This window comes from Protomyctophum parallelum (assembly GCF_964188405.1).
Source record: "Protomyctophum parallelum genome assembly, chromosome: 18".
Taxonomy (NCBI): domain Eukaryota; kingdom Metazoa; phylum Chordata; class Actinopteri; order Myctophiformes; family Myctophidae; genus Protomyctophum; species Protomyctophum parallelum.
The window spans coordinates 34762451-34785992 of NC_139716.1; the positions used below are offsets into that span (position 1 = coordinate 34762451).

At 44.9% G+C, this 23542-nt stretch overlaps 1 protein-coding gene across 1 annotated transcript in view; it reads right to left on the bottom strand.

Moving 5' to 3' along the window:
• Window positions 1–23542, bottom strand: part of mllt3 (MLLT3 super elongation complex subunit) — a 74178-nt gene that overhangs the window by 27738 nt on the left and 22898 nt on the right. Inside the window, exons 3-8 of the mRNA XM_083789289.1 lie at window positions 18502–18584; window positions 17260–17403; window positions 14560–14601; window positions 12720–12851; window positions 8198–8547; window positions 7211–7643 (exon numbers count right to left, since the gene is read on the bottom strand). Of these exons, the coding sequence (XP_083645415.1) occupies window positions 7211–7643; window positions 8198–8547; window positions 12720–12851; window positions 14560–14601; window positions 17260–17403; window positions 18502–18584 (1184 nt within the window). The remainder of the gene's footprint in view (window positions 1–7210; window positions 7644–8197; window positions 8548–12719; window positions 12852–14559; window positions 14602–17259; window positions 17404–18501; window positions 18585–23542) is intronic.

Consider the following 23542-nt stretch of genomic DNA (forward strand, 5'->3'; position numbering starts at 1 on the left):
TCTGGCACCAGTGCCAACATAGCCTGACCTAAACAGAGACATTTCTGGTCTAGAGGGGCGGGTCGCGCCTCAGAAATGCGCGCACCCTGATTGGATCTCATCGATCTGTCCGTCACCCCCGGCCCCTCCTCTCCCCCCTAGTGCAGCGCTACGTCACATCATTTAGAGCGACGCCCACCCGGAAGGGTTGACTCCCACTTTTAGACTGGTTCAGCCCACGGCTTTTTCCAGGCTTTCATCTTTCGCGCAGACGAAATGAAAGCCTGGTATCGAGGCTAGTGCCAACAGAATGCACGAAAAAGGCAGTGGAGAAGACCCCGCGATTTGCCCCCGTGAACCGGAAGCAGTAATCTGCCTTTTTCTAGCCAGATGTCACGCCAGCATGTCGGGACTCGGGGGTGAGTCTTAACCGGCCACGCATGTTGTCGGACTGCTGCATGTCGGACAGCCCCATATCCGCTCCCCGCCTAGCGAAACAGCCCCATATCCGCTCCCCGCCTAGCGGAACAGCCCCATATCCGCTCCCCGCCTAGCGGAACAGCCCCATATCCGCTCCCCGCCTAGCGAAACAGCCCCATATCCGCTCCACGCCTAGCGAAACAGCCCCATATCCGCTCCACGCCTAGCGAAACAGCCCCATATCCGCTCCCCGCCTAGCGGAACAGCCCCATATCCGCTCCCCGCCTAGCGAAACAGCCCCATATCCGCTCCACGCCTAGCGAAACAGCCCCATATCCGCTCCCCGCCTAGCGAAACAGCCCCATATCCGCTCCCCGCCTAGCGAAACAGCCCCATATCCGCTCCCCACCTAGCGAAACAGCCCCATATCCGCTCCCCGCCTAGCCAAACAGCCCCATATCGGCTCCCCGCCTAGCCAAACAGCCCCATATCCGCTCCCCGCCTAGCCAAACAGCCCCATATCCGCTCCCCGCCTAGCCAAACAGCCCCATATCCGCTCCCCGCCTAGCCAAACAGCCCCATATCCGCTCCCCGCCTAGCGGAACAGCCCCATATCCGCTCCCCGCCTAGCGGAACAGCCCCATATCCGCTCCCCGCCTAGCGAAACAGCCCCATATCCGCTCCCCGCCTAGCGAAACAGCCCCATATCGGCTCCCCGCCTAGCGAAACAGCCCCATATCCGCTCCCCGCCTAGCCAAACAGCCCCATATCCGCTCCCCGCCTAGCCAAACAGCCCCATATCTGCTCCCCGCCTAGCGAAACAGCCCCATATCCGCTCCCCGCCTAGCGAAACAGCCCCATATCCGCTCCCCGCCTAGCCAAACAGCCCCATATCCGCTCCCCGCCTAGCCAAACATCCCCATATCCGCTCCCCGCCTAGCCAAACAGCCCCATATCCGCTCCCCGCCTAGCCAAACAGCCCCCCACAGAGAGAGTAGAGCGTCGGCGCGATGTGAGCTTGTAGATCGGCTATTTTCAATATCTTCAAAATATGTGTACAAGATAAATTTAAATACATTTTGATGCCAATGCATTTTCTACTGAAGTTAAATTGTGCGTATGTACTACATACTTGTAATTCTATGCATTTATATTTTATACATACCTTTCCCTGGGTGGTAAAGTGACAAATGGGAGTACAGTGAGTAGCGGAGTTTGGATTCACCGCTCCAAACAAACCCCCTCCATTTCATTAGCAGTGACTCTAAAGCAGTGGTTTTCAACCCTTTTTCATGTCAAGGTCCATTATGTATTTGTCATTTGAGCCACAGACCACCATTTGATGAGATTTAGCCTCCCAGACCCAAAACGTAGAATATCTTGTTGCCGTTGGATACGATTTTGTCAACAAATCCATGCTGTATTGATGTTGGTACCATTACATTCTCTAACTGTGCAGACCTCTTGTAAATTAACTAAGTAGTGCAAATTAACTAAGTAATGCAATAATTGAGAGTGTACAATGAAACCAAATGGGGGTCCATTTAGTTTCATTTTCTAATCATCTTCTAGATCTAATAAGGGGCCATTTGGTTACCAACTCTCCGTAATTTAAGTTATCTGGGGACCACCTGGAAACCCCCGCATCAAAGACCACTGGTGGTCCCCGGACCACCGGTTGAGAACCACTGCTGCTAAAGGATCAGGGGTTGAACTGCCTGCTCTCTTCCATTCTTCTTCAGGTGTTGTAAAACCATAAATCTCTCTCGACCGGTCTCTCTCTCTCTCTCTCTCTCTCTCTTTGGCTTAAAAAAAATAACCCCCCCCCCCTTCCTATCCCCTCCCCCGACTTTATGAGGAAGTTCTCCCCCGATCATGTGAGGACCTGGCGACCGAAAAACAAAAAAAAGCTTGTGGATTATTTATTTTATTTTATTCATAGCCTCTCCTCTTTTTTTGCAGGATGTGCTGGCAGGATCGACACGCAACGTTACCGAGGGAAGGACCATGCATCTTAACAAAATGATGAATGAAAGTAATAGTGTTATTATTATCTTTTCTACAACTTTTCATCAATGAAAAAACTAATCTAGAATCGTTGCCAGCAAGGTCACCCTTGATCTACAAGCTCTCTTATCGTTGTTCAAACAGAAAGCAGCTTGACCCTCATCCTCCACCACCACCACCGTGCAGTGGGGATGGCATACCAACTTTAATAACAACGAGGAATATCGTATCCAATACATCACATCCTGACTTCAGCGACGAACAGAGGAAATCACCTTTCGAACATCCGTCACAATCGGAACGATGACGCAAAACAAGCAGAAGCTGTCCCTAAACAGTAAACACATTAAAATCTGTGTCATTTTAGATTTCAGCAATATATCGTCTCCGTCGGGTGGAAACCGGAACCATTATCGTTCATATATCGTATCGTCACAACCATGTATCGTGATTCGTATCGCTGTAAAAATGTCCCATTACACCCCTACTACAAATGGTATAGGCCTAGCAAATGCTCACATCATATATACAGTAGTATAGGCTACAGTAAATGCATACATACAGTACATTAGCCTACTGCATTTTATTCATCATAATGCCTGTCCCTTCTCACCCAGGGCTAACCCTTTTTAGACATATATTAAGTTAATTTTTGCGCAAATTTGGCCCAGACCGGCCCACCACAACCAGCGCGCAGATAGCAGAAACTATACCGCCCGCTCCGTCGAGGCACACACAAACAAGCCCTAATACCACCACTTTTACAGAACAACATAAATGATACAAACCAACAGACAACTACACAACCCTTTGTTGCTCTCACAAGAATGATGCTGGCAAAAGGATTCAAGATAGAAGAGGGTTTATTTGTCACTCACTGATACAGGTACAGTGAAATTATCAGGATGGCACTGGCGGCAACCTACGGTCGCAGCCCATCGGGAATATGCCTGGTACGTCCTGTGGCCAGTCCAGCCCTGTGTCAGTACGTCAATGCATTATTTTGTTGTCTCATATGTTGTCAACATTTATTCCTCTAGGCCTGTGTTCACATAATAATACTGAATAATAATGGATATACAGAACCATTTTCTTATTTTATTAATTAACTGACCTAGTAGCCTATAGACCGATTCACAGAGGGGTGCCCTGGGCGCGGCCATTACTGAGGGGTAATCCATTGAGCAGGTGCTGCATAGGCCAGGTGTAGCTAATCAGTGCTGCAGTACTCAATGGTACACCCTCAGTAATGGCCGCACCCAGGAAACCCTCTGTGAATCGGTCTATAGAGGGTATGCGCATGCTTAAAGTGAATGGCACATCGAGTGGCAAATCGAGTGGCAAAGCAACATGCAAAGTGAGTTTAACATAATTTAACGTTGTTTAATTCAATCGGATAAGACTTTTCTTTTTGGATTTATGGGCTGTCGAGGCCAGGAAGTAGTTTTTTGCCACTCAGTAGGCGTTCCTGCATAACTTTCTGGTTTGATGATGATGTCACACGCATACCCTCTATACTAGTATTAAAAGTAATGCAACAGTTATTACTTATTCTGTAATTAGATTTGAATAGAACACCAGTAAGACGCCCTGAGGTCGAGGAGCGACCCACTTTTACAAAGCTGTTTTAACCCCTTATTTCTTGTATCATATTTTTTGCCTATTTGATGTATGCCATGTTTTGCACTCTTCTGTTAAGCACTTTGTGACTGTTATTAAAAGGAGCTATACAAATAAAGCTTTGTTATTATTATTACCCTTATTATTAATATTGCCATTATATGTTGCTCAGGAGTTGTACAACAGTTGCGCTCAAAATCTTGAGGGAAAATTGCACACCATACTGTTATTATTATTATTATTATTCGCACTCCAATTCGTCAAGGCATGAGGCATGTTTGAAGCAGTGTTGATATTGATTACAAATAACAGTACATACATGCAAGGACTCATAACCATCACCTTTATTTAAACTCAATGTAGCCGAGATACAGAACACAAAACCAACCAATCAAATGGAGCACTGGCAGAGAATGTTGGAGGACAAGTCTAGGACTAGTCTAATCTGTGTGATTGCAAGGAGAGATGATCAGAGGATCAGAGTTTGTACCATTACGGTTGAAAAATGTACTGAGGTATGGGTAGAGTTTCTTAGTGAAGGTGCAGCCAGTGAAAGAGTAGAGATGAAGTCGAGCCTCCACGTCATAAAAGGAGACCAGACGCTTCTCATAATCCACAAATACTCCCACTGTCTGGACCTTCTCTCTCACAGGCAGGACGACAGGAGGATAAGCAGACGCCTCGTACTCATTTCCATTCCTCAGCATTATAGTCCAGAAACCATAGTTTGGTAGAAGATAGAGGTCTCCCTTCCTGTTGATGGACTCTCGGGCCACTCCTATTGTCCAGGCAGTCTTCCCTCCAACCTGGACCTCGTAGTAAAACCTTCCCGAGGAGAAGCTTTGTTTTCCTAAGACACTGGGACATGTAGAGAATCTCTCTGTGTTCTGTGGCAGATCATTCCATATGTTTCTAAGACACACTTGTTTTCCATCCTCAGACAGGACGAGACGAGGATGTGCTGTATCGGCATCCATAGTAACATCCACCTCATATTTCTGGATCCTCCTAAGATCTTCACTACACAGTGGACACCGACACACGCCATTATTGTCACGGTAATACGTGATGCAGGTCCTGCAGTAGTTGTGTCCAGAGACTCCACACGTTGCGACGACCGGATCAGTGAACACATCCAGACAGATAGAACACACGAAGTTCTCCTCGGAATGGAAACCGCTGGCAGTCGCACCCATTTCCACATGTTGAAGATAACTGGCCATGGTGCTGAAGAAAACCTCCAAAGCTAGACTGGTTATCTGAAGCTCTGCGCTGGTGTCCAAGGAGAAGAACTTTAAACGGAGGTGTCCGAGGCAAGCCAAGTGGTTCACGCGATGACGTAGTAGCAAGCTGTACGGACAGAAGGTCCAGATCTCTGTGTCCTGGTAACAGTCTAGAGTTGGTTAATAGTCACGTTGAAGAGTTGATTCTGAGAGGTGGTGGAGGAATCTGAGGGTTGCTCGTTGCATTTGGAAGCATCTCTGACATCACTGGGCCTTTTATAGCAATGGTTAACGTGATGTCACGGTGACTCAGTCGCATCCATATATGGAGTGCTGATGTCAGCGATGTGGATATATGGAGTCCACGATGTCAGACTTGTTGATATTGCTACTTATCTCCATATATGGAGTTCCAGGTAGTCAGTTGTGTACCCAAATATGGAGTCCATGGCCTGGCTTGACTCACGGCAGTTACCATGACGACTAGGGCTCCCAATGTCTGCATCTCTCAATCTATGTCCCTTTTATGCCCATACATGGAGATACATGATGTCATCAGTATATGCCCATATATGGCATGCCCATATATGCCCATATATTGGCATGCCCATATATGGACATATCGGTTGGACCGGCAGTTCTGGACAATCACACCATATAGGGACACAGAGAGACAATCACACCATATAGGGACACAGAGAGACAGATACAGAAATCTCCATATATGGGCATATACTCGGACGCGGGTACAACGGGTATTGCATAGCTTTACAGTGGGTTGACAGGAAACGGGGAGAGTGACGGAAGGGAGACACGCAGCAAAGGTCGTCGGGATCGGGACTCGAACCAACCTTGGTGCCCAGACCGCTAGATCTTTTTAACACAAAATAAAATTCCAGACAAATGACCGAAACATATTATTATTATTATTATTAAATCCAGTATTTTACTTTCTCATTTCATTTTCTTCTCTTATCCTAGCTCTTTTCAATACAGTACCATATGTACCTTTTTTTGGTCAATTCTCTTACAAAGGTCTTGCATTTATTTTATTTTTCTTAACGTGCCCTCTGCTGTTTGCATCACGAATCAAATTGCGATTGTTACAAGTTTTAATCGATTTACGATATATCGTTACATGCCTGCCCACTAGGGGGCAAGCCCAACTCGTTTGAGGTGGTTTTTGAAAAACGTATGCCCATATAAGAGCATGCCAAACATCTAAATTGTATGCCCATATAAGAGCATGCCAAACATCTAAAATGTATTACATATAAGAGCATGGCAAACATCTAAAACTTATGCCCATATAAGAGCATGCCAAACATCTAAAATGTATTACATATAAGAGCATGGCAAACATCTAAAACTTATGCCCATATAAGAGCATGGCAAACATCTAAAACTTATGCCCATATAAGAGCATGGCAAACATCTAAAACTTATGCCCATATAAGAGCATGGCAAACATCTAAAACTTATGCCCATATAAGAGCATGCCAAACATCTAAAACTTATGCCCATAATAAGAGCATGCCAAAAATCTAAAACTTGCACAATCTTGATGATTTTTAACAAATCCCCTCCCAGCTACTGTATTAGATTAAAACACACAGTGAAATAAATGAACCACCAAATCAAAGGTGGATTTACATCAGACTTGGTGAATTAAAGGTGGATTTACATCAGACTTGGTGAATTAAAGGTGGATTTACATCAGACTTGCTGAATTAAAGGTGGATTTACATAGACTTGGTGAATTAAAGGTAGAATTACATCAGACTTGGTGAATTAAAGGTGGATTTACATAGACTTGGTGAATTAAAGGTAGAATTACATCAGACTTGGTGAATTAAAGGTGGACTTACATCAGACTTGGTGAATTAAAGGTGGACTTACATCAGACTTGGTGAATTAAAGGTGGACTTACATCAGACTTGGTGAATTAAAGGTGGACTTACATCAGACTTGGTGTACATGTCCTCCACGTCCGAGTCATTCAGGTCCGCCAGCTCCTGGAACGCCGTCTTCCTGCGTAGCTCCGCCTCTTCACCGCCGCCGTCCGCCCACGATTTACCCATCTGCGCCCCCTGGTGGTGGTGGTGGTGGTGGTGGTGGGGGGCGGCCCTGTCTTTCGGCTGTTTTTTGTCCGGGTGGTGGTGGTGATGGTGGTGGTCCGAGGTCGCAGTGGTCGTCGACTTGCCCGTCGATAAATCCACAAAGCCCTTTTTCCGCTTTTTGGTGGCCGTGCCACCGGCGTTGTCGAGATTTCCGGCAGGCCCGGACTGGCGCTTGCCGAGGGGCGCGGTGCCCCCCGTACCCCCGTGGTGGGGGGCGGCGCCCCCCTTACCTCCCGGCCCCGTCGCCTCGGTCCGGTGGTCCTTGGACACGGGGCTGCGTGGGATTAAAGTAAAAAAGTTAAATCTCTAAATCTCAATTTGTTAGGCCTATAAAAAAAAAAGAGTCCTAGTCTAATTTGTGACACAGGCTTAAACGAGAATCCAGAATGCTATTTTGGATCGTTTCTTTCTTCTGGTTTGCATCGAAGAACCGCATTCTACATCCCCAAATTGAACACATTGATAAAGTTCCCTGCTGCGTTTCAAATTGTTGCGGATGACAGTGTGCAGTGTGAAGGCAAACGCAGAAAATTAAATATGCAAGAATGATGCAACTTCTCCGCCCATTCGCATCGAGTCTACCGAAGTAGAGGTGCGAATGCACCCTTAGATAGCATTGTATGTAGACATAGCACTTTATAGTGTATACTCAAAGTTTCACAGATATTCTACTGTTCTTAGCTTACTTATGATCCTTGATGACTATTTCTATGTATTTGATGTATTACCATGTGTTGTTCCTGCTTGCTGCAAGTCGCTCTGGATTAAGTCTGCTCTGTCTGTGTCTGCTAAATGCGTGAATTGTAATAATAATGCTGCCAGGCCTACTTGGCTATGGACCGGGGCTCCTTGAAGCCCATCTTGGGGTTGTTGGTGTCGCGAACAGGAACGGGCTGGTGGTTCTCTTTGGGTTTCCTGGAGGAGGAGGGTTCTTTGGGGGTTTTGCTGCCGGGCCCTCCCTCCCCCCGGTGAGAGGGGGCGGCGGGGGGGACCCCACTGCAGTCTCTGAAGGCACTTGTTGCTGTCGTTTTGGGCTCTTTCAAGTCTTTGGAGGAGGAGGAGGAGGAGGAGGGAGCTTTCTCCTTGTGGTCCTTGGACGGCTTGTGGAGCTTGGAGAAGCTGCTCCCGGTGGTGCTGGTGGTGCTGGTGGTGAGCAGGGAGCTTCCCTTGGAGCCGTCCTGTCCACAGAGACAACAAAAAAACCCACACAAACATTATCCCATTGATTCTATAAACCTCTTCTAAAACATTGGTTTTCTGGCGCTGGCGGCGTGTTCCCTCCTCCGCGTCATCAGTGCCCATACCCGAGGCGGGGGTTGGCGATAGGGCCTTTCTGTGTGGAGTTTGCATGTTCTCCCCGTGTCCCCTAGGGTAGATACCCTCACAAAAACATGCCGTAATCCTGGTCTCTAAAACTACCTCCCCCTGGCCAGCCGGGGCACCTGATGGAGGGGAAAGGAACTGGTCGGAATAACGTGTCCCTTCCACGCGCTACGTCCGGCCGGGGAAATTCCCCTCTGTCAGGTGAAAAGAAGCAGCTTGGACTCCTCATGCATATAAGGAGGCATGAGGTCAGTCCGCTGTCCCCCCAGGTTGGCAGAGGAAGTGTAGCGCCCAGGATTACATTAGATAATTGGCACTGGGTGAAAATAAAAACTGGGTTACAAAATCGTGGGATAAAAATTTAGAAAAAAACAAAAAAAACATTTGTTTTCAGAAAAACACATTTCAGTGGTGCTAAAACCTTTTCATGTCAAGGACCCAGTGAAAATAGCAGCTCCATAAGATCACAACGTGTCGTTTCACGTCACCAATTATATGAAAGATAGGTTGAAACGTGGTGAAGTCGTCAGTTAACACTGTGCCGGTGTAGAGAGATGAGAAGGTAGGGAGGGAGGGAGGGAGGAAGTGCGTTGGCTGTGAACAGGGTGGGGGTGTGGGGGGGGTCCGTTCCTTCTCGGGGTCATGCCTCCGGGACCCCTTGTCAATATTTCATCAATGCAGTAAAGCCATTAAGCAGTCTAGACGGCGGGCCGGGTGGGTTGTTACGACCTGCCCCTAAAAAGCACCTTCTAAAAAAAAAAGAAAAAAAAAACCTTTCATTCGGGAGGCCCTCCTATATCCACTCGCTGACCCCCCGCGACCCCAGGATGTAAAAGCTGCCGGCCCCCGCTCACTCACACTAAAGTCCCCGCCCCTCCGCCCCCCCTCCACGTACCACAGCCACCAAAACTTTGTGCCTCTCCTGTTTTCCTCCTGGGAGGGAAGAAGCCCACATGAAAGCTTGTGTTTATGTCCCACCGGGCTTTAGTGTGGTGGTCCTCTGAGTGAAACACAGACAGACACGCAGCCACAGCCAGGCTTTAGAGTGGTGGTCCTCGGAGTGAAACACAGACACGCAGCCGCTAGCTGCTAGCATGTTTCGCACTTGTAGATCTGCTACTTTTTACGCTTTGGAATTGAAATCCTCTTTGGACTTACTGTATGAGGTTTCCACCCAACAGAGCCAGTTATGTACCAGGGTCAAGTCAGAGTGTGATACTTTTATTAGGATACTAAAATAACCAAGTGTTACTTGAGGCAGGCCATACATGTCTATAAAAACCGACATTGAATTTAGGATATATGGGATTTCTCCCATCAAAAGGAGGTGTCCTTCATTCATTTTCCCCTTTTCTCCTTTGTACATATATAGCGTTGACATGTCAAAATCATGTTCTATTGCGTTCCATTTGTTGTCATGTCGATTAATTGAATACATTGGACCACAATGGAAACAAGTCCCCAGGATTTGTTTTTGTGGCACTTGCCGTATCACTCGCCCTAGCCTCGACGACCTTAAAGGCGTACGCAAAGGCTAAACTCATGTCATTTAGATGGTATATTATGTAGACATAGCACTCTATAAGTCTATAGTGTATACTCATAGTTTCATTGTACAGAATACAGATGGATATTGTAGGCTACTGTTAGACGGATGTTAGGTTCTTACAGCTTGCTTATGGTCCTTGATGACTATTTCTATGTATTTGATGTATTACCATGTGTTGTTCTCGCTTACTGTAAGTCGCTCTGAATTAAGAGTGTCTGCTAAATGCCTAAATTGTAAATTGTAATTTTTTGTGTTATCCTTTTAGCCTTAATGCCTGACTGTACCTCGTGCTGTGTGCACTTCTGACTAATAAAGTATTCCATCATGGAAATCTACACGTTTGATGATGCAAGTTATTTGAAGAACGTTCGATGACATGCAGATTAAATATACATTCCCAGTTCCATATGTTGTAAGCATACTAAGCAACTGCTGCTATTTTGTGTATGTATTTCACTTGCACAAGAGAATGAGGAACTCTTATTTTATTTTCTTACATTATTATCCCACACTATTTGTAACCACATTTTTTGTGTCAATTGTTTAATGTAATAATACTGGATGCTGCTTCTTTTCACCTGACACCTGACCTGATCTACAAAGTAACAAAAGTTTTCAAATGGAGTAAAAGTAAAAATATTTGCCTCTGACATGGAGTTGACATAAAAAGTATTGGAGTAATTGGAAATAAAAAATAAATAAAAAAACTCAAAATTGTAGTACAGTACTTGAGTAAATGTACCTAGTTTCCACCACTGTGAATGTATATACGCATGTATGTGTGTGTGTGTGTGTGTGTGTGTGTGTATGCGTGTGTGTGTGTGTGTGTGTGTGTGTGTGTGTGACTGTGTGTGTGTGTGTGTGTGTGTGCGTGTGCGTGCATGTGTGACCCAGCGCTCCAGTGGTAATCCATCAGGCTCATTGTGTTTACATTGCAAAGTGTTTCCATGTGCAGCAGACCTCTTGCTAGCGTCCAGTATGCTAAATGATAGCGCTTAAACACACTAAAAAAAACAACACCTATAATGGAAGCAGCATGCACGCTTATGGACGATTGGACGTGTTATCATTTAAAACAGTGCTTTTCAACCCTTTTCATATCAAAGGCCCATATTTGATCCGGCATTTGAGCCACGGACCACCATTTGATGAGATTTTGCCTCTCAGATCACAGACCAGGAATATTTTGTTATTGTTTGATACGATTTTGTCCACAATTCCATGCTGTATTGATGTGTGTTACCACAGGAGAGTTAACAGGCAAATTATCAAAATAACAATTCTTCTACATTCTCATATTCTCATGTAAATTAAGTCAGGGGTCTACAATTATTAAATAGTTTATTTTAAACCAAAAATACTCTCTCTCACACTGTATGCCAGTGTGCCAGTGATCGCCCTCCTTCATTTGTGGCTGTGCCAATATTGACACTCGTGCCTAAGGTTGCCTACCCCTGGATTAAGTAATGCAGATGATTAACAATAATTTAACTCTTGAGAGCATAAGATCAAACCAAATGGACCCGAAAGGGTCGCTCAATGTCCCTGGAAGCCCTCTGAGAGACCACTGGACAGGTGGTAATTTTCATTCCAATCCTAAAAGAAAACGATATACAGCAGAGGTTCTCAAAGTGGGGTCCGGGGACCCTCAGGAGTCCTTGAGGGAGTTCAAGAGGGTCACCAGCTAAATGATAGTTAGGAACCAAATCCATTTGTATACACTCTCAGAGTGAAATTAACATTGATTTAATTGACTAAATTGGGGTCCCAGAGATATAAATGGCAATTAAGTGGGGGTCCGTAGCCTAATAATGCATGTCAAACTCGGGGTGCTTGAAATGAAAATGTCTGAAAATCACAGCTAGAGCCTTAAAAATCTTTTCAAATGGGGGTCTGCGGGCTAATAACTGTACATTTGGGGGTCCTTGGCATGAAAAAGTTTAAGAACCACTGACATACAGCAGGTTTCAAAGAGCCTATAGGCTACTGTGTAGGAAAACAGAATCGGTCTCGCCACAGCAATCAGATGAAAATTACAGATTTGTAATGTTCTCAAATTGCAGAGCTCAACGTCAAAATGCCTTCTGTGTTCATGAGCTGATTTGATGAAAGCTGGATCGTTCACGATGTAGCACGAGATCACAAATGTACTGCTTTTCAAGGAGCGAGCATAATATTTATATAGGCCTAGACATCATACCCTGACGTTTGTTTCATATTAAAAGTTTTTTGCATCGTGACTGATGGTTTACACAGGTTTTGGATGGAAATAAAATGATTGGCCTTTTCAATAAAAAGCCCGAGGCTATAGTCCCGCGAGGCCAGACGGTTGCCTCCTGCAACTTTCAAATGCAGCTGGTCATACATTTGGAGATGATGGAATAGTTGTGTGGCTACGCGAGACTAGCCCGAGGGCTGCATGCATGTACCTGCTGGACGCTCGCTCGCTCGCCCGCCCGCCCACACACACAGACTGACCTTTGACCCGTGGAAGCTCTTGCTCTTCTTGGCGTCGGAGAGGGCAGAGGTCAGCGAGCTGTTGGGCAGCGTGGGCAGCTTGAGGTGCTGACCGAACAGAGAGGTGGTGGAGCCCTCCTGCATTACCATCACCTGGAACACCACCACGCACGCACACACACACGCGCACACACACACACCCACACACACAGTTAACGCAACTCACACACTCTGGTCTTTCTCAGGAGCCATCGCCATGCTGGCTTGTGGTGGACATTTTTGTCAAAAAGAAAGTCTACTTTTGCCGCGGACATTTAAATTTGTATTTAAACAAATGCAAAGAGCTATAGACCTAAATGGCCATTGCAGGTATGTAACTCTGAGAGTGTATACGGCTCGATTTGGTTCCATTTGTACACTCTCAGAGTTAAGGAGGGTCCTTGAAAATCAAATGTGTCATCATCAGTACAGTTAAGGGACAGGCCCTCATTTTCAATGCAGCCCAGATAGGAACCACTGTCCTAGTGTCAAATGATGGAGAGCTGCATGGCAACCAAATGGACCCTCATAGATCTTTGACTCTTGACCATTTGGTTTTTGTACGATCTCAAGAGTACGATCTCAAGAGTTACATTATTGTTAAACACCCGCATTCATTAATTTACAGTCTATAAAAAAAGTCTACACAATTAGATAATGTAGAATAATTGGCTCAAATGCCATAAATAATGGAACTTGATATGAAAAGGGTTAAAAACCCCTGCTATAGTTAAGTCATACACAATCTGAGGAAAATAGATACATTCAGTAATTGGGTCTCATAATCAAATAAGAACATTATAATAGTGTGTAAAAACAAGATCTAAAATGTGCCACGGATTTGGCCTAGTCATGCCACGGACAAGTGTACAGTGTATTTCTTTTTAAATCAAAGAACGACTGACAGAAACATAGCTTTTTCAGAAAACTGTCAGGATTTAGAAGACATTTATAGAATCGTTCCCAGGTCAAAATGGGTTAATTATAGGTGGGCTATAGGCCACCGATGCAGCCGTTCTTGGCAAAACGTTCAGCTGTTTTCACTGGACGTTCGCCCGTTATGACGCAGTCGCTAAAAAGCGACAGGTTTACACGTCCCGTAGATCTGCTATCTTTGGCAAACGTTTGGACCATTACCCCCTCGGTGTCGAGAGCCCAGGTAGGTTAAAGGCGTCAAAACACGATCTCTGCGTCGAATGAGTTAATGGGTTATGGTATTAGCAGCACAGCTCTTCTCCATGCCAAGAGCAGCACACTGCCAAACGCACACATTGAAAGGCCTCACATTGCCCGTTATTGCTGGGATCTGCTACAGACAGTCATTACATGGATAACGGGACGGTTCCGCGGAAACAAAGACAACACAGCTGCTCCAAGGCGCCCAAGATTGAAGTGCAGGTTCTGAAAGCTGCCGTTTTTGTATAGTATAAGTGGTTAAAATGATTGTGACACTGTAGTGTATTAACCCATTTAACCATTACGACCTGGGGATGATTACATCATTGAGCATCATTGAACCCTTGAAGATTACTCGCGTACCATCTCATTTTGAATGTCCAACCAATGTGACACGCACGCACGCAGGCACGCTATAACAAATTTAGCTGGGGAACCCCTAGTACTCCCCCAAGGAACCCTGGAGGTTCCGGATCCCATTTTGAGAACCAATAGACTATGGTTAATGTGGTCAAATGTATTCATTGCATGTGCTCTGCATTAATGATAACAGTCAGTGTTGTTTGTGAAGTACACACGTTTTTTTTTTCCATCAATAAATGAATCCATTTAGTACACCTGGCCCCCAAAAGCACGTTAGAATTACCTTAGAGTCTTCTGAGCTTCGTTTGTGAGGATCCCGTTTCTCCTGTGGAGGACAGAGACACACCGTCAGTGGACAGACACCGTCTCATACAGAGAGACACACCATCAGTGGACAGACACGTCTCATACAGAGACACACCATCAGTGGACAGACACCGTCTCATACACAGAGACACACCATCAGTGGACAGACACCGTCTCATCCAGAGACACACCGCCAGTGGACAGACACGTCTCATACACAGAGACACACCATCAGTGGACAGACACCGTCTCATCCAGAGACACACCGCCAGTGGACAGACACGTCTCATACACAGAGACACACCATCAGTGGACAGACACCGTCTCATCCAGAGACACACCGCCAGTGGACAGACACCGTCTCATACACAGAGACACACCATCAGTGGACAGACACCGTCTCATACAGAGACACACCATCAGTGGACAGACACCGTCTCATCCAGAGACACACCGCCAGTGGACAGACACCGTCTCATACACAGAGACACACCATCAGTGGACAGACACCGTCTCATACAGAGACACACCATCAGTGGACAGACACCGTCTCATACACAGAGACACACCATCAGTGGACAGACACCGTCTCATACACAGAGACATACCGTCAGTGGACAGAGACTGTCTCATACACAGAGACACACCATCAGTGGACAGAGACCGTCTCATACACAGAGACACCGTCAGTGGACAGAGACCGTCTCATACACAGAGACACACCGTCACATGTTAATTTAACTTGGAGAGTGTACAAATGGAACCAAATGGACCCATTAGGGTCGATTTGGTTCCATTTTGTACACTCTCAGAGTTACAGACCCATAAGGGTCCATTTGGTTCCAAACTATCATTTAGATGCTGGGGACCCCCTGGATCTCACTCAAGGAATTAGACGACGTGGTTGTTTAGACATAATGCTATTGGTTTGATGTTTACCTGGTATATCCTTAGTCTCTTAGAATCACATATTTACTCTACTTACAGTCTAGTATTTACTATGCCGTTTGTTGACTAGAGTTAATGCTTGCTGTGCTTTAAATACTCATAACAGCACCTTGCTAAATGCCCTGAAGTGTAAATTATACCACTCTGCCAATGAGACCACTTTGTCCGTTTGTCAGAAACGCAGATCATTAGCAGTGTTTTTAAGGTTTCTGCCTGACAGCAACGATTATGTGCACTTGTGAAGTGAAAACAAACTCATTTTTTAACGCGTTGTTCGATACCAAGATCGAAACGCAAATGGAAACGTGCCAGCTTCAAGCTGCCATGCACAGAACATAGAGGGAATTCAATGAAAGGGGGACTAAAAAAAAAAAAATGTTGGCGATTCATGAATCGTGCGTGGAGCTCAAGCACATGGCAGCAGATCTACAAGCTCTCAACATGTCTTGGGCAATGCGTTGTGGGTAAACACAGATCAGCTAAGTTGATTACAAAAAATAAAAAAAGAAACTGAAAAAAATAATTGAGTTTAGAATATTCAGATGTTTTGGGGTCTGCCCTGTATAGGGCTGAAGTGGTTAATGTATGTTTGTAATAATAATCCAAATCTACAAAGTAACTAGTAACTCAAGTTTTCAAATAAATGTAGTGGAGTAAAAGTATAAACATTTGCCTAAGTACTGGAAATTGGACATACTCTTGTACTGTAGGCTACAGTACAGTACTTGAGTAAATGTAAAGCCTCCGTTGTTGGCCCCCAGCCAGCCCGGACCACCGCCGTCAGAGAGTGTTTTACGACCGTTAGCCAAGTGCACTTTTATTTATGCACCCCACACACCCCCCCGCTCCTCTTCCCTTAGCCCGGAGGTGGTGGGGGCCTCGTCATGTGCCGACAGAGACCCCCGTCCACACTCACATTCCTGGCTGTCAGAAGCTGGACTCTTATTACTAAAAAGGTCCGCGACGGCCACGCTGGTGGAAATGTACAACACACGCGGTGGTTGTCACAAGGCCACATAAAACGATAATGTTTCCCTCTCCCCTAAAAAGGACACACACAAGCCCAACATATCCCGCTGAAAAGCTGCTGATTAATTGGACGTAATATAGATTCAGATGTGGCCTCTATACCCGTTTGTATGTTTAGAGTGGTTTTCCAATGAAGAGAATGGTTTTATTGGCTGCTGGTTTCGAGTTTTGGAGACTTTTCCTGGATACCACAATTTACAGAAATAACTGAGTCAAACACCAAACCTTTTGTAAGTCCTGAAAGAAAAGCCGTTCCTCGCCCCACAACCCACCACTCTTCCAACCAGTGTTGATTTTGTCGACTAAAACTATGCCGAATTTGTTTTTGTCGACTACCTATTAACACAGACGAAGAGTAAGAACTAAAAGACAAATCATTTATGTTTGGTTGAGTTTGGGTGTTGCGCCCTGAAAATAGCAGATCTACAAGCTCACAATGTATCGCAGCTTGTAGTTAGGCAATTTATCGGCTATTTTCACCATGCCATCAATTGTCAAATATGCCTTGATGGTGTCATCAAGGCCTGCCAAAATATATTTTGTCGACAAAATCAACTGTACATTTAGTCGACCAAAATATCATATTTATTCGACTAAAACTAGACTCAAAGGACAACATTTCGGATGACTACAACATGACTAAAACCAAACAGGATTTCATTCAAAACTAAATTGAAAGTTGCAAAGGTCCAAAAGCTACCCCTCCGGCTTTGAGCAGCTTGCGGCGGAAGTCGTCTGTGGGGTTGTTGAAGGTCAGCTTCTCGCAGCGGAGGTGGTTTACCGGTGGGTGACCGTCCAGGTGCAGGAACAGGTCGTAGTCGAAGCGCACCTTCTTCGGTTCCTCCTGGAGACGATGGAGGTCCGTCCACAGGGAAGAAAGCAGAATACAATTATTATCTGTTAACTGCCAGCAATTCTTCCAGTTAAAACCCTTATTTTGAAGGATTCACCGGTACCCGGAAATCGGAACCGGATGTAGACTTACGATGTGTGTTGTGAAGGGACGCTATAGGATTAACTTTCACTCGGAGAATACATTGTTGAAGACTATTTTGGTTATGGGCCGTCGAATAAAACTTTTTTTTGACCAGGTGGCGCAATCTGAGAAAGCAATCCGAGATAGGGGCGCGTGCTGGCCTAGCGGTCCAGGGGCATACCACATTAAAGGCTCTGGCCTGACAGCGCTTTGCGTGTTCGAGTCCCGTTCATTACGACTGTTGCTGCATGTCTCTCCCCGTCTCTCTCTCTCCCTCTTTCATGTCTGTCTTCACTTGAAAACTATCAATAAAGGCAGAAAAACCTAAAAACAAATCTTTAAAAAATAGTATAGAATAACTTGGTGCAGCCAAGCAAGATGGCCGGTTCATTTTCCGTTTTCTGCATCAAACTAGAAAGCCAATGCTAATGTAAGTAGCATACTGTACTTCTAAAATATGTAGATACCCTGGTTTGTTTACTGTTGAGTGAGAAATCATCAGGGGACCCCCAAAATAATTTGGGGAACCACTGATCTAGCACGTCTGGATCGTGATACCATGTTATATCTGACTTTTTATACCTCTTAAGCGGTGCAGATCAGTCACAATAAAATGTGTCATGGGGATCGGTTAAGTTGCAGAGCACCGATTTCGAGCAAAAAGCGTAAGATCAGTGGCCGATCGATCGGAGCGCCTCTCCAAACAAAATGGCCGTCAAAAGGTGAAGAATGTACTGTTGTATGATTTTTTTTTTTTTTTTTTTGCGGCTTACGCCTTTTATTGATTTTTTTGAAGGGACAGACAGTAGGCTGACAGGAAACGGGAGAGAGATGGGGGGATGACATGCAGTAAAGGCCGTGTCGGGCTCGGGAGTCAAACCCGCGGCACACTGCGACTGGATTACCAGTCCGGTGCCCAGACCGTTACGCCACGGCCTGGGCCTACTGTTGTATGATTAAATGTACCTTGTTTCTGAAGTACACTTCAATGGGCAAGATGAACCCTGCGTATCCACACTCCTCCACTTTGTAGGGTGGATCCTTGATCACTGCAACGACAAGAAAGAAATAAATCATTATTCAACTGTTAACCCATTTTGACCTGAGATCAGATTCTAAAAATGTCTTCTACATCCTGACCGTTTTCTGAAAAACTATGTTTCTATGTCAGTCGTTCTTCGATTTTTAAAAAATAGCAGACCTACAAGCTCTAGTAGCGCGCCACTCTGTGCGTGGCAGACCAAAGGCATCACTTGCTTTTGCGTACAGAGAGCTGAGACAGGAATTTTCTTCCCTGAGAATCCTGACACAAAATGACGGTGCAATGTCTATCTACGTCCTGTAAGTAGCCAGGTTAATAAACCAGGCTCTGGCCTGACAGCATGTCGCGTGTTCGAGTCCCGTTTGCTGCATGTCTCTCCCCTTTTCTCCTGGTTTAGGATGCGTGGAGAATCTGGTTGGATGGTTGGATTCTTTCCTGTCCATCTTAACTTCAACTATCAATAAAGGCAGAAAAGCCAAAAACAAATAGTGTTGACTAATTATTACCATGACAGGAAGTCATGGCAGTTGTTGAAAATGAAAGGAAAAGTTGTTCTGCTGATGATGATGATGATGCTGCTAACGCTAACCCACGTGGATTAAACACAAGCTTTTAGCCAAAGTTCAGTACAATATGAAAACCATGCATCTGTCACTTAAACACTTTGGAATTACATTTAACATAGAACCTCTGCAGCCTTAGGTGAATAATTATTTTTATTTTATTTATTTGTAGGAAAAAACCTCAGGCGCATCAGGCGTATGCACAGGTGCGTAGGCCAGTGGACATCAATGGAAGTAATAGAATACACCCGCACACTGTATATTTTGCTTGGTACAAGAGTATTTTCCTTAATAATGCAACGTTTCGACCTTCTTCAGGCATAATTCATCATCAATCATTTTGTCAGAGTTACTTACTGTATACAAACATTTGAAAAAGAATCAACACATGTGCCAATTGTGGTGCTTCACAAAATGAACAATAGGTTAGCTATGCCGCCCCACTACAAGCAAAACAACAGCACTGGAATCTCTCAAATCCTGTTGAGATGCGGGTTTCTGCGCAATGCACTGCCAAGCATGATGATGTCCTTGAGCAGTCTGTATACAGTATGTGTGTCACAGTGTGTTACACTAGGTGGAGATCTTCGCTAACCTATAATTCAGCGTTTGAGTCCCGATAAATCCAGGAAGTGACGTGGCCGCTAAAACTCGCCTCCCATCCACTCGTGTGAAGTGAGGGGCGCTCTTATCTCATCATACTGTATGTACATCATCTCATTCTGGCCAATCACAATTTGCGTCCTCACTTTTGTCATCAATGTTTATGTTTAGAAACATTTTGTTTAACAAACACTCAAAACTAGTCATAGGAAACGGTAGCAAAAAACAATGTTTGTGTTTACACAAACCCTCAAAGCTGGACATAGGAGTGGCTAGCACCGAGATGCCTCATTGGCCGCTGCAGTTCATTGGAGCAACGGCGTATCGCACTGTGAGGAATGCACGCTGCGTCGCTGCCACTCAAGTGACTACTGACCAATCACAGCGCGTCTTTTATCAGTCTTTAATCAGTCTTTAATCATTTTTAAAAAATATTTCGTTGCCAACGCACATGTAAACGTCTCGCTGAACGGTCCGGGGTGCGATCGTAGTGAAGATGAATAGTCTGTGACTACTTAACAGGTATAAGAAAATGCCCCAAAACGCTGGCAGCGTGGGTGGAAATGTATGATTTATATGAGCTATAGTACAGTTCCTGCATAATATAATAGGTACATTGGCTGCTAGTTAGTATATGATGAATTTAGCTACATAGAAATGTCTATTTGTATGTCTCTAAATGTTTGTATATCTTTAAATGTTTTGATGAATTGAACAATGTGGACCCTGTTGTAAACAAGTGTAATGCTTAATTGGGTCGTCCACTCACAGTTGACAGTCTTTGTATTGAGTTTGTGCTTAAAATGTACTGTAAATTCTACAAACTGTTAATAAATATTTCAATCAATCAATCAATGGTGCCATTCATCCATCCATCCATCCATCCATCCATCCATCCATCCATCCATTCTCTCCTGAGACCTCATTAGAGGTATAGCTTCAGCTTCTATTTCCATCCAACCAGATTCTCCACGCATCCTAAACCAGGAGAACTGGAGCTCAAATTAAAAAAGGGCAGTGTATTTGTATAGATCTCACACACCTGTGTGTGTGTGTGTGTGTGTGTGTGTGTGTGTGTGTGTGTGTGTGTGTGTGTGTGTGTGTGTGTGTGTGTGCGTCATCGTGTCCCAGTAGGGATTTATTCGACACAATACAACCATCTGTAAGAGCTCAGGTGACCCATCCGTACCGTACCCAGGAGGCTGTTTGTTTGTCAGGCAGACAGACAGACAACCTCCCAGAGGAGTTAGCAGACATAATACCAACTATCGTTTACATTGTGTACACTACACACTACAGCAGGGTTGATTTCGTCTACGACAAAAAAAAAAAAGCAACACAGATGATTTGAGACGCAACTAAACCGTTTTAGCGTTCGTCGCAGAGGTCTGATATTATGTCCCGCTGCACGTCGTTGCATTGCATCGCAAGTGATTCAATTCATCATAGGGGCTTTATTGGCATGAGAAAACGCTAGTTATCCGTCCATCTGTCTGCCGGCTCTAGTGTGTGTGTGTGTGTGTGTGTGTGTGTGTGTGTGTGCGTGTGCATACCGCTTTACGCCAAGTCGCAAGAAAACTTGTTGCCACGGAAACCCATTGGTTTCAGATATCCGTTGCAGCACGGCACACCTCGGCTGTTGTGTGTGACATGTCTAGTTAAAGCACCATTCTGTCGCAGGTAGGGATGGAGCTGGTTAATTTGTATTGATAAGGAGCACCATATCGATCAGGCTTATGGAGCTGGGTTCTTATCGAGCAGGTAGTTGGATGGCGAATCATTGGTGTGGTTTGGGCTTAAAGCTATGATGAAAAATGTTCATCGACTATACCTTTTTTTTACTGACGAAAACTAAATAAAAACTAAGATGGATAAAACTACGACAAATGTAAATATATTGACAATTTCGTCAACAAATACAAACTAAAATGACCGCTGGCTGGGGGCCAGGTCAGTCCAGGAACCCCACCGAAAGTACCCCCCTGGCCCTGCACAAATATTATGGGTCACCATTAATGGTGCGACTGGGTCAGGTTCAATTTCACACGGGTCACCATTAATGGTGCGACAGGGTCAGGTTCTAAAAGACTCCATTCAGCACATGAAATCTGGTCGAGTGGAGATGAGCCAATGTAAACGTAAACACTCAACACGTAAAGACCTATTTGTCCCATTTAGACCTGAGGCCCATCTCTACAAATGGAACACACACACACACACACACACACACTGAAGCCACTGCTCTACGCCACACCATCCTCCTCCCTCCAGGATGGAAAGGTCAACGTCACACCGAGACCTACAGTATGTTTCAATATCAGTGGTGCTCAAAACCTGATCATGTCAAGAACCCCTAGAATTATCTATAATTGGCCAGTGCCCACCAGCCCCCATTTGAAAATATCTTGTTCCGGGGACCTACCAGAAGCAAAGATTTGAGTTAAAAACATTCGCTGTGAAAGAATATATATTTAAAGATTTTCATACATTTTCAAGCTCTTTATTTCAGCTCGTAGCTCGTACCTCAGTCTATGACCTTGTATATAATATGTTATTTTTCAACAGCTAAAGTATAAAATAATGAACCCCTTGTGGTGTTGGCATCATGTCATGCTTTAGCTATTGAAAAATAGAAGATCTACAAGCTCATAGCTCGCTACGAGCTTGTAGGTCTGCTATTTCTTTTTTAAATCGAAGAACGACTGACATAGAAACATAGCTTTTTCAGAAATCTGTCAGGATGTAGAAGACATTTTTAGAACCTGAAATCAGGTCAAAATGGGTTAAAGTGGTTAAAAGATAAGGTGACACAGATGCGTTCCAGGTCTTAATGGGGTAACTGAGCATGACTCAGGACGTAAACACCCACCCACCTGTGCCGCTGCCCTACGGAAAATGCCACAATGCCAGAGTCACAATGCATCTGCCATGGGGACAGGCTGGACAATTAAACCAAATAAAAAGGTCCCTCTGGCGTCCGCATGTCGTTTTTTTGTCAGCGCTCATATGGTACAGTACATGGTTGTAGATCTACAAGCTCAAAACGAGCTCGTAGATCTGCTACTTTGGATGCTTTTGCGTAACGCTGTAGTGTGAACAAGTGTGGCGTTAAAACACAAAAGGATAAAATATGGAGATGGGAGGTTTCACACGGTCACACCATAATATTAAATGAGACATGGTGAAGCCACGCCCATCACAAGGGACACTCTACAGATGGTAAGGTGTGTGTGTGTGTGTGTGTGTGTGTGTGTGTGTGTGTGACAGGGTGTCATGGTAACAGGTCTAAGATGATAACACAAACAAGGCCCTCGAGAGAGAGAGAGAAATGGCGTCGCTGCCAGCCTCCCATACCTCCCTTGAGAGAGAGAAAATGTGTGCGTGTGTCTGTCTGTCTGTCTGTCTGTCTGTCTGTCTGTCTGTCTGTCTGTCTGTCTGTCTGCGTGCGTGCGTGCGTGCGTGCGTGCGTGCGTGCGTGCGTGCGTGCGTGCGTGCGTGCGTGCGTGCGTGCGTTGCGTGCGTGCGTGTGTGCTTGGAGGTATAAGAATGAATCTTTGAAGGTAAATACTGAATAATGTTGAGTGTTCGTTTTTATTAGAGAATAAATAATGAACAAAGGATAGGCATTAAGGCCTTTTCGATCAACCTATAAGAAATAGTGGATGTAATATTCAATGTAATGATTTATGTTACACTGTTGACTTGATCGAAATAAAGTAAACTAAAACTAAACTAAAGCATCATGCTGCGTTTACACTGGCAGATGAAAAGCTACACTGCGTATTTGTAGCTGTTGTAT